At 38.3% G+C, this 12,614-nt stretch overlaps 1 protein-coding gene across 2 annotated transcripts in view; it reads left to right on the top strand.

The window, feature by feature from the left end:
* CPNE4 (copine 4) overlaps window positions 1-12,614 on the top strand; it is a 226,138-nt gene that overhangs the window by 46,772 nt on the left and 166,752 nt on the right. For both annotated transcript variants that reach the window (XM_018909658.3, XM_030238078.2), the window contains one exon: window positions 1,725-1,912. In XM_018909658.3, coding sequence (XP_018765203.1) covers window positions 1,733-1,912 — 180 coding nt within the window. In that variant the 5' untranslated portion in view covers window positions 1,725-1,732. The remainder of the gene's footprint in view (window positions 1-1,724; window positions 1,913-12,614) is intronic.

Genomic DNA, 12,614 nt, shown 5'->3' with positions numbered 1-12,614 from the left:
AAAATGTCTTGTAAATGTGTGGGATGAGCTTGTTGAGCAGCTTTCTGCAGGAGATGGGATTACAAAATGATGAATAATTAGACAACAGTCTCTCCAGTCCCTGGCTTCCTAACACAGCCCAGTATCATTGCCTTTTCCATGTGTTGTTCAGTTTTGCCCATTTTCTCAGTCATGTTTCTTTCCTAGCAGTAAGTCCAAGGAGCAGTAGTTTAGCTGACAATATTTGCAAGTGACTGGGAGGGGCTGAAGGTGATAGTTTTGATCTTAGGATGTCAGGCACTATGTTTGTGGTGTGGCTCACATTTCAAATATGCCTGAGGTTCAGAGAGTGGTGGGGTCCACTCGGGCTCCCTTCCCTTATATCTGAATGGGGTAGTCACAGCAGGTCAATGTTCACATAGTAAGTTGTTGTACAGATTTGAAGAATTGCAAGTTGTTAACAAGCTTTTATCCCTTCTGCCAGGGGAGCAGATGATCTGCCTCATTACTCAGACATACATTCCTGTGAATGCAACTCTATTGCCAACTCCCCTTACTCTGAATTGAGAAATACCTTTTTAATTTTACCTTTCTAATTCATAGTGATTTTGCAGGTTATAAGTTTATTTTTAAATTAGCAGATCTGGGGGAAAAAACCTTCACTTTCCTTTCCATATCTCTGAAATGCAATTTTTATCAAAACTATTCTCAAAAATCATTAAGCTCTTAGAACAAGGTGTTGTGGAATAGACAGTGAAAAGATTTGAAACAGACAGTTAAAGTGTCTTGCTGATTAAATGGCAAGACAAATCTGCCTGCTAGAAGTATGAGATTCCTTTTTTGTGGCTGTTATGGGGTAAAGTGATGAAGGCACTAATCCATGTTGCAGGAAGCAAATTTTTAAAGAGTTAGGCTGTGAAGCTCACAGCAAATGTGCCAGTAAGAGTGTTCCTGTATTCTTTATTGATGCAGAAATGGTTGTATAGGGATTTTTGGTAAGCTCTGCGTTAAAATGCTTTGGTTGCTTCTGTTGAGAGAAATTCTTGAGCTACAAGATTGATGATGGTGGTGCTCATAATGAAGTAGGGGTTGGAGGTCTCTGTTATTCCAGCTATCTGTGCTCATGTAACTCTGATTCCTAACCCAAAAGAGCAAACACTCTACAACAAGAAGTTGTGGCAGTATAAATATCCTGCCCTTCTGTACAGAACATCAGTCTTGGCTACTTGCTTAGGAATGGAGGCAGGTAATCTACTTCAGTATGTGTGGAACAGTGAAATGTATTTTGGAATTTAGGGTTGGTGTGAAAGGGGCCTTCTGTGGCATTTATGCCAAAAGTTAATGCAAGAGGTGCGTACTCCTTGGAAGGAATAGAGGGAAATAAAAGCAGATTGGAGGAGTGCTGAACAAATTTAATTTACCCTTGTCAATGTGTTGTCCTAAGAAATACAGAATTACCATCCTGTCTGTCTGTCTTTTGGCCTGGGGATATGTGACTCTATAAGCGGGAGCAGAGCTGGAAGTGGAGGTCACAGTTTACCCCAGAGTTCAGAGGCATGGTGGAAAATACCATTCTGAACTTGGCTTACTTACAAACATATGAGATGATTATTTCTTTTTTCTATAGGTATTCCTTTGATTTCATTCTTTCCCCTCATGCTCTGGTTCTCATTCACTGTCACTGGGTGGAAGGAGAGGCTGAACCTTGTGTGCACCATCATTAATAGACCTTTTCTCTCTTTCAGAGCAAGGAATGAAGAAAATGAGCAACATCTATGAATCAGCAGCCAACACCCTGGGAATTTTTAACAGCCCATGCCTGACTAAAGTGGAGTTGCGAGTTGCATGCAAAGGCATTTCTGACAGGGATGCCCTCTCAAAACCAGACCCTTGTGTCATCCTTAAAATGCAGTCGCACGGCCAGTGGTTTGAGGTGAGTGTTTAATAAAATAAAATTGATTCTTCTGGCACTTGAGGATGGCATAGACAAACTGCTGAGGCAAAATTGAAATAGCAAGAGCTCTAAGGAGAAGTGGCAATTTGAAGCCTGTGGCGTAATGTTGCAAGAGCGAAGGGAGATTTTCCATTAACCCTAACACAGTTCGAATCAGAAACTTTGAACTTCTCTTTGAAATCTAGAGTAAAAATCAAGAGGAATAAAGAAAGAAGCATCATAAAACTTTTCCCTTCAGGCCTTATTTTTCATAAAAGCTATATAATAGCACAGATAATGATAGTGACCATGAGGCATTACAACATAAAGAGGAATACCGTGGAAGAGAGGAGGATTTATCATTAGTTGGCAAGGGATTTGGTGACAGAATAGCTTGATTTGAAAATTTTGAGCATTACAGTTGGATTCCTTGTAGCAGTTAATAAAACTATTGCATTTGCCTTATCAATTTGCCTTGTATTGCAGGTTGCATGTTTGATTAAAATCCTGCTTTGTGTTATTTTACCTGATCATGGAAATAATTTCTTTGATAACTGGAAACATGGTGTCTTAAAGAAATTAAAATTGTAACTATAGAACATAGAATGGAATGCAATATTTTTAATGGCATCTTGTTGGTTATTTTACTTAAAAATTATAGTTGTGTGTTTGTGGTTAATCAAGCTGAAAGAAAGGTGTGAGTTTAAAAAGAGAATAGAAAGTATGTAAGAAAAAATTAGGAATTTATTAAACCCAGTTAATTGTGAGTGCATATTCATCCCTCTCTTTTCAAGAGTTTTAGCATTCAGCATAGGATTGTCCTATCTATGAAAAGATAAACAATAATAACGGTGAGCATATGCAGAAAGCAAAATCTCAAATTCAGGTAGAATCACTAGACATATCCCTGGTAGAAAACCAGACTATAAGCAGAAATAAAACTCTCACCATTGTTTTTAGTGCTACAAAATCAGCATGTCCATGTAATTGAAATTTAGGGTGATAAAATAGTTAGCCTAAAAAGGAATAATTTTAGCTCTCTGTGTAGAAAAAAGCGTTTAGCTGCACTCTGTGTAATCACACAAATAGTAGAAATTATTCAAGAAATGGATTAAAGGTCAAAATAAATGAAAAGGCCCTGTTTGGAAAGGACACAAGTAAAACTTTCATGCTGTCTCAGTTTTCTGAATAACTTTGGGTGCATTTTCATAGAGTTTGTCTCTGGCAGGGTAAGTAGATTTAAATTATATATTCTGATGTAGTAATGGAGATTCCCTTTATTTGATGTGGTTTTTAATTTGTAAAGTGATTGTCTGAATAGAGTAAATCTTACAGAATAGATTTGCCCACTGATATGATTCTCATCTTCTGTCAGTTGGTGCTACTGTCTAGTGAGAGTCAAGGCAATGCATTTTAGTATTAAAAAAAAATAAAAGGTTTTATTAGATCATGTTCCTATCAGTGCTGCAAAGCGAATGCCACTCTGCCATGATGAGTATTTTCTGGCCGGCTCCTTCTTAAGAGAATTTTTAATTAAGTTCCTGTTGCTGAGCTAAATTGAGCAGAGTCACTCAGGTATAGCTGGAGACATAATTTGGCTGGAAGAATCTTCTGCTGATGGCAATCAATGATCCAGCAAGACCTGAAAAAACAGACAAAGTAATAATTAAAAAATAATAAAATCCAGTAAAATGAGTATACTCAACATAGAAATCACTAAATGGCAAGGAAAGAAGTAGAAGCGAGGAGTGTGGATTTAGTGCCTTCATAAATTATCTTGAATTTCCAGGTACCTTAAACCCCTTAGAGATCCAAAGGTGCTGTAGCAAGATGCAGTATGAGTGGATACTGGATACATACTGCTCACATCCTCTGGTTGTGTGGAGGTTTTGTCAGCAAGGAGTAGCTGAATTGAAGGTGTCCAAAATACAGGGTTTGGTCTGTGTGGGTTGTGCTCTTGCACAGAAGTGCTTTTGAAATCCATGGAAAGTACTGAGTGCTGGCTGCATGGCTGCTCTTGGGCCAGATGCAGCTGAAGCATGTGGGCTTAGGCTGATGGGATTGCACTGTGCATGAAGTTAGAGATACTGGGATATATAAGGGAATAGAATGTAATATTTTTATAATATCTTGTTGGTTTTTTTTTTTTATTTAAAAGTTACAGTTGAGTGTTTGTGGTTAATCAGTCTGAAAGGTGTGACTTTAAAAAGAGAATAGAAAGTATGTAAGAGAAAATTAGGAATTCATTAAATCCAGTTAGTTGTGAGTGCATATTCATCCCTCTCTTTTCAAGAGTTTTAGCATTCAGCATAGGATTGTCCTGTCTATGAAAAGATAAACAATAATAATGGTGAGCATATGCAGAAAGCCACTCTAGAGGTGCAGACAATCCCTGAAAGTGAGTGATCTGTGCACATTTGTCTCTGGGAGAATTTTGATAAAATATGTCAGCCTGTTGCTGAGGAATTTTTTTTTTCAGTTCTGCAGTTCTGTGTGTGCATATGTGTGTGTTTGTGTAAATTATGCCACCCACACATGTAAATATAGAATGAAAATGTGTCGATGCTCTTGTAGAGTGGGTAGGTGCTGTTTCCAGAGATTGGAAATGACGTCTAAGTATTCTTTTTAATTTTTTTTTAACTGTGGTTTTCCTGTTTTGTTTAGTTTTGGGGGGTTTTGTTTGTTTGTTTCCCAGACACAGAATTGGTGAGGTTGGAAGGGACCTGTAGAGGTCACATGGCCCATGTGCTGCTCAGGTGGGGACACCTAGAGCCAGTTGCCCAGGACTGTGTCAGACAGGTTTTGAATATCTCTAAGGAGAGGATTCTGCATACTCCTTGGGCAACCTGTGCCAGTGCCTGGTCACGGTCACAAGCAAAAAAATGTTTCCTAATGTTCCTATGTTTCAACTAGTGCACATTACCTCTGGTTCTGTCACTAGCCACCAGTGAAAAGGAGCCTGGCTCTGTTGTCTTTGGACCTTCCCTTCAGGTATTACATTGATGAGATGTCCCCTGAGTGCTCCAGGTGTGTCATCTACAAACTTGCTGAAGGTACAGTCTGCCCCATCATCCAGGTCATTAATGAATATCTTAAAGAGGATCCAGTACTGACCCCTGTGCCCCACTGCTAGTCTCTAGCATCCAAATAGAATTTGTCTCACTGATAACCAGCCTCTGAGCCTGGCCAGCTTTCATTCCACCTCACTGTCTGCTCATCCATTCCCTGTAGCAGCTCCTCTATGAAGATCTTATGGGAGGCAGTGCCAAAGGCCTTACTGGAGTCCTGGTAGAAAATATCTGCTGCTCTTCCTTCATCTACCAGGCCTACTTCATCTCAGGCAAGACTTTTTCTTGGTTGGCTACTTATGATGATTTTCCTGTCCTTAATGTGCCTAGGATTAAGTGCTGTGCCAACTTCCCAGGAACTGAGGTGAAGCTGCTGGGGCTGTAGTTCCCTAGATGATTTAATAAGGGACACAAAACTCCTTAGTGAAACCATGGGGAACTTGGACAAATACTCAAAGAATTCTTGGTGCTGTCCCTCATTCTGGTACAGATATGCTTGCTGGTTTTTTCTTCTTGTCTGGGTAGATGTTTCTCTGTAAACAAACTGGCACAAATGTGCAGACACACCTCCCCCCTGCATTTCCCTGTGTGTGCATGTTGGTGCCATCTGTAAAGCACTATCTCCACCAAGATAGAATGTGAATTATATGTTGTGTCTCCCAGGAACATCAGCAGTTCACTTCTTCTCACACATGAAGCCTAACATGACAGGGTGTGATACAGCATAATCTTAAATTTTGCTGTATTTATGTACTAAAAGCCAATCTGCTGATCCAGGGCTGAATTTTAACTCTTCTGGCCATAATTTTAAGCCCTTGGGCACTTGCAGGGTGCCCAAATGTTGTACTTGATCTGGTGTTTAAGATAATTATTCAACAGCTCTTTTTCCATCTTGACTCAAATGTGTTCAAGGAGTTTAAACACTGTACTAAGTTTCAGATGGTGAATGACTGAGGTAGATGGTGATAAATTCCTTTGCTCCAATGATTATTTTACCCACCTAGAGTGTGAATTTCCACGTGTAATAAATGTTAACTGCTAACTAATGTATAGCATTGGATCCTTCAGCTGAGACGTGCTGGCACTGGCATTCTCATTAACTCCTTAATCCTAAGCATGCGTCTTGGGCCTGTTCACAGATGATCTGCATATGGCAAATACCCATAGTACTTGTTATTTTGAAAGCTGAGAAAGTTGCAGAGCTGTGTCTGGTCATACAAGAGTTACATGAGATCAGGAGGTGTCACACAGCTTGACTTAGCCAGATGGAATGTGATGTCTGGAGCTATGAAAAGAGAAGAGGAGCTGAGGAAGACAAGTAGTTATGTTTGGGAATCAGGGAGGGCTTCCTGTAGTTGCACTTTTCTGGCTTTCAGCAGCAGGTGAGAGAATGTCTGCTGCCTTGTGGATTTGAACAGCCAGCTGGAGGTTTTGCTTTTTACCCAAAACTTTTATTAAACCTTAGTAACTGCAGAGCAAATGAAGAAGCACCCAAAGGCAACCTGCACTTGATAAAATTCATCTTGATGGACTTGGGTGAAATCATTAGAATGGATGTTTGTTTACTGAAATAGATTTTTTTGTTTAAATGTTCGCTGAAATCACAATTTGTAGAAAACTCAGTGAGCTTTGATAAAAATGTGTTGATATTCTTAATATAAACGTCATTAACTTGTAATTCAGCATGACATTTCAGGGATCAGCTTGGCAGGACTAAACAAACAAACCTGAGTTTTCTGTGTTTCCTCTTCCTTTCACATCAACCTGCACATCCATCTGTATTTGCTTTTCCTCTTAGTCCTGCTCTCTCTTTTGTTTCATCTCTGAATTCCAGCATCCTTCTCTTTCCTCTGCCTTTTCACCTACCTCAGCTCCCCATTTACATTCCTGGCACCTGCTGCACTTTTCTCTCTTCTCTTTATTGGAGACTGGGGGAAATTCCCTGCCCCTTCCTAGCATGGGTGAAGGATCTGAAGAGAAGACCCTGAGGCAGACTTCAGCTCTTTGTTTCCATAGATACCCAAAAGTAGCTTTCATGTTATCCATCTGTGGCTGTTACAGCCCACTGCAGAAGCCAACAAGCCATGAAATAGGGGAGTCTGTGGGATGATATATTCCATGACTCTACCAAACTGTTCCAAAATAAATACAAAAATAGTGAAGAGGCAAAAATCCCCACACACGAAAAAATACATCCTTTTTAGTTCATTTTGATGTGCAGGTAACAGATGCAGCATTTGGATTGAACTGGAAGTTTCAGTGATCAGAAAGAAGAACTGCCACCAGCAGCCATACAGAATGAGGCTTGAGGCTGTCTAACCCCATCTTGCATCTAATTGCTAGTTGCTGACGGTGAAGAAATATGGGATCAGAGAAATATAGAAGTGTCTTTCCAGCTTGTTCTTCCAGCTCTCAGTGATCTGCAGCTCAGGGAGTTCTTAAACAGGAGTTTATGCCATTGTAATTGTAAAAAAAAAATGTTGGTAGAATAACTTCCATACGTTAATTCAAATAATTTTAGAAGTTTTGTATATAAAAGAAAAAATTTTAGGATATCCTGGGACATAAGTGATCAGCAGCTTAAGTGGGTGTTGAATAAAGTAATAGTACTCGTATTTTTTGTATTACTTGTATTACTTGTATTTTTTGAATTTGCCTCTTGGTTATTATTTTAAAATCCTTTTTCCTCTATTAAGGGAGACACTGAGAAAATCCCTGTTTATTTTCTCAACACCATTTGGGATTTTATTCTTCTGATTAGTCCATAACTGTATAAAAAGTCATCCTGTATTTTGAAGATTCGGCATACCTAACCTATTCACAAAACATGGATTTGTTTGGGTAGTTATTTGAACTATGTTTATTTCAGAGCATTGCAGAGATGCAATGCAGTGTTGCATTTCCACAGTGATTTCTGAGCAGTGATTTGGGATTTATTCTCTGCTTTAAAGAAATGCAAGGCTTCACAGTGGGCTAGCTTTTTTTGGAAGTTTGATGGGTTTGGGTTGTTTTTCTTTTTTTTTTTAATAATTCTCTATTCAATGCTAGAGCAGATTCTAGATACTATTTTTCTGATCTCGCTCTTATGATCTTAACTTGGTGAAGAAATATCCTGTATGAAATTAATTGTAAGTAATGGGGTTACAGTAAGTTGAACATACCATCTTAGGAAGATTTTTCTCTGGCAAAGAAAGGAACTTACAAAGTTCTGATGAAATGTTTTATATCAGATTGTGACAAATTTGGTGGCAAGGAGATGCTTTCACTGAATAGAGATTATGAAATTAGCTCTTCCTCGCTTTGTGAGGAAGCTTCTGATTCATTTGCCAGTTTGGGTTTTTCTCTTCTGGATGTAGAAGTGGGCTGGTAATTGGAAATGCTACCTGCAAATTCTCTGGCCAAAGCTTACATCAAAGTCTTCCATGAAATACTAGATCTATTGTAAAATTGGATTCATGCAGATCATGGTTGATAAAAGACAATGGGGAAGAATTGAGTCTTTAATTGAAATGATCAAGAGTTTAATCAGGAATTAAAGACAATGGGATTTATTTCTAATTAAGCCACAAAGTGGCCAAGGTCCAACCTTTCCTGACTCAGGGCTGGCAGTAAAGTTCCTCCTGCCCAGATCATTCAGGCCTTCAGAGCACTTGGTCTTGTTTGGGCACAGGTCTATGCCCCGCACAACTTGCAGGTGATGATCTGTGAGTGCAGCTTTTGATTAGTGAACTTTGGACCTAGGAAGAAATGAGAGCAGTCCTGCTGCATTCACTTCCCAAGGGATGTTCCTAGAAGATGATGCCCAAGAGTATTTTAGGTGCCATTTGATTTATCTTGTTTTCACTCATCACACTGAAAGCTGTGATTTTATTTACACCATAGCACTGTGCTTGTGTATATGCCTTTATGGTTTATTTCATCCTCATAATTCAATATCATACTTTTCTTTCTCCTCTTTCATCAAGTCTCTGTTGATGCTAATGAATGTTTCTTTACTCAAAACTATTTGGTAACCTCTGTTGCTGCCAAGATTTGCTTTTAGCTTCCTTCTTCTGTTCCTGGTACATTTCCTTGAAGTCTTTTTGTATGGTGTGACTGTCAAAGACAGCTCATCTTTTTCAAGCACCCGTGGAAGTCTGTGGGGTCAGGCTGCAGGCTAATTGAATGTTTTATCTTGGTCCGTTCTCAGCCTGAATCCATCTAGTTGGATATCTTCCTTTCCAAGCCTTAATATTTTGGAGGCATGCTTTCTTCCAGGGGTTTGCCTGCTGAAGACCTCCTGTCATTAACTCTTTCTGGAAAAAGAAAAGTTCTTCACATGGAGGGAATCTGCTATGCAGATTTTCTCCATATCCAAGAGAGCATCATTCAAAATACACTCTTCAGCCCCTGATGCCTTTAGTACATTTTTTACAAATAGATATGAGTAAGGTCAAAACCTGGAATTGTAATTATAACTGTAATTAATATTACCCTACTTGTTGAAAAGAAAGAGAACTCTCTCCCAGGTCTTTCCAAACTACTTACGCAAAGTTGGAGGTCTGAAAACTAAAGGCTGTAACTTTCGAGTTTTGGCAAACATTTGATAAGAGACTGGTACTGGAAGTTTTTTTCCTCCTATGCCTAGTTCAGAAATATGAGCATCATTAGGTTTAATGATATTTTCTTTTTAGATCCCAGGTAGTAACGTGTCTATTTATTCAAAATCCATTTTATAATAACTCCCTCTTGGTTTTATTTCATCCATCTCTGCTGCTTTTTCTTGAGCCTTCTCCTTGCCTCAGCATTCAAAGACAGCCACAGTGCTTTTTTTCCTGTCTTTTTTAATCAGCTAGTCTTTCAGCTTGAACTCATTTGAATCAGACAGATTGTCTCAACTGAAAACAAATACTGTCATGTTGAGTCAATATATATGAAATATCATATTATTCCACTAGCTCAAACATCATTTTCTGCCTCTGTAGTGCAGTTTGTGAAATGTAATGCATGTGCAAAGGAGAGAAAGTAGATGTCTTTGTTCTTATTGAGAGTGGTCAAATTTGGGTGGATGATTCCTCTTTGCCAGAGCTGAAAGCTGGCTTCTCTGTCCAACTAAAACTCTTCAGGTCCCCTGTCCTCAAGCTACAGAGAGTGAAGAGTTATTTTCTCATATTTTACATAATTGGTTAAAACCAAGTGTACTCCTGAGAAGTCAGGAGGGAGTGCTTATGTATGAGAGGTTGCAAAAGCTACATGGTCTTTCCCAGAATCTGTGGCCTGGAGCATCCTCTCCCAGGAAGATCTTCCTTTGGGGCTGATTTCCAGGAGCCTTTTGCCTGGTAAATCAGCCCCTAGGAGAACCATGGAAATGAAATGTGGGATCATGTAGTCATTTTTCTATGTTAGGAAATAATTGCATGCTTAAAAATCAGTTCAATACTGCCCTAGCTTAGAGGGAAATCTGAATGACCCATACTTGTCTACATCCTATTTCAATGTCCAAAGGATCAGGGATTATGGAAATGTTTGAGGAACTCTGTTCCCTCCTGGTGAACAATTTCTTTGTAGCCATTCCTGCAGCAGATGTCTTCAGCCGGAGTGTGTCTGTGTTTGCAGGGAGCACTGTGCACTTACTTTGCCTTTTGCACCTGTGGAGGAACCAGGCTGGGTGCTCTGGTGCCAGATTTCTCTATGGCTTTGCAAACATTTGGGTATTGTTGCTGGTAGAAACATTTTGAGTGATTTTAAGCTATTTGAAAATTTTTCCTTCATCTTAACTTTTGAGTAATTGGATTGCAGACATGAACTACTGAGAGGAGTTCTCATCTATCCTTGTATTTATGACATTTAAAATGTCAAAATACTATGGCCAACAAAATATTTTACTTTACATTAATAAAAGCACTTTTTTACCTCATTAACAGGGCAGCTGATTTCCTCTTCCCATGCAGTTTTAGATATTTCTTTGTTGTTAATGTGCTTTCATCAGTGTTTCTAATCATCCTAAGATGTGCTTCTAAATACTGCCTTTAGCCATGCTGTCTATTTGATGGCTCTTAATTCATGCTTCATTAACTTTTCACAACTTTTTCTCAGGACAGTTTTCCATAGAAGCTGTGACTCACACAGCGTTCTCAGTCATATATATATATATATTTTTTTTAATAGATATATATTTTTATATATATATATATATATATATATATATATATTTATATTTTTATTTATATATATATTTATATATATATATATATACACACACACACATATATATATATATATATATATATACACACATGCAGTCAAATATATACACACACAATATAAACACATATGCAAGAAAACAAGATTTTTCTAATATTTACCTTTTTTTAACCACATCAGGCCTTATAGTTTTGTTTTATGAATAGGGTAAGAAATAAAAAAAGAAAGAAGAGACTATTAAAAATGCTTTCAAAATTATCTAGGGAAGATATCAGGAAAAAGAGGGTTTTACAGTTTTCCTACTCCTTCTTAACCCTGAATAACTGGTTTGGTAGGAATATATACAGGAGGAATTCTATACGGTCAGCATCTCTACATTTAAAAAAATAAAATTCTTTTGCTCTCTTTCCCTGCAGTTTAATTATCTATCAGATATGTAATATTTTAAACTTGGGTGGAGAGTCTAAGGCTGCTTTTATCATGGGCAGGCAGATGCACACTTCAGATTACCTCAGTAATATGCCTTCCTCTCATGAGCTATTTTTTGCAGATACACAAACTTCACACATCTCCAGGACAGATTTTAAGCCTGGTTTGACTTCAGTAGTCTGACAGATTGTGATAAACCTACAGTAAACAGGAATCTTTGGAGCTGCTTTGTAAGTAGATAATTCACTTGATTGATTCAGTGCGCTGATTCTTAACCTGTAACATCAGAATGGAACTGAGAAGTTGTCAGCAGTGTGAGCCTCTTCTGTGTTTGCTCTGAGGGGTTTCAGGGTCTAACACAAATTGTTTCCTGAAGGAAAAGAGCCCTTATGGAACTCTGAGAATAAGTGATTTGGAAAAACAGTCTAAACTACTGCAAATGTGTTTTGAGAAGACTTCTATTCAAATATTGATTGACCAGGGATACTAAGTTCATTTAGCTGGTTTGGCTTAAAACCATTACATAATAAGGGAATGTGCTGTTGACACAAATTGATGGAGTTCAAGTTTATGCAAAGGAAAGTAAAAGCAATTTCCCTGGAAACTGGAACTGCTGTTTTCCATATTCCCTCATGTTTGCTAGTAGCTTAAAAATATATTGTACCAGTTATGTTGTAACCAGGCCAGAATACAGACTCCCTGAAATGTGAATTGAAATGTCCAAGTGTCTCAGTTTGGAAAGACAAGTGCCTGCTAAGGAAGGCAGGAGCCTCCCCTGAAATAGAAAACAGAAAATGTAAACCCCCTCTCTCCAAATTGTTACAAATTTGAAAATAAGGGGCTCTCAGGCAAAAATATGGTAGCAAGAATAAGAGTTCTTTATTAGGGAAGAAAATAAAAAAAAAAAACCAACAACAAAAACCAACAAGAATGCAGTAAATCAAAACAACACTGACAGAGTCAGAACACAACCTGACACCCTTTTGGTCTGGGTGCTGGCAGCAGTAAAATTGGAATTGTGG

The sequence above is a fragment of the Serinus canaria genome, chromosome 2 (genome assembly GCF_022539315.1).
Source record: "Serinus canaria isolate serCan28SL12 chromosome 2, serCan2020, whole genome shotgun sequence".
Classification (NCBI taxonomy): domain Eukaryota; kingdom Metazoa; phylum Chordata; class Aves; order Passeriformes; family Fringillidae; genus Serinus; species Serinus canaria.
Note: the sequence above shows the minus strand (reverse complement) of the source record. Positions and strands in the feature narration are given on the sequence as shown.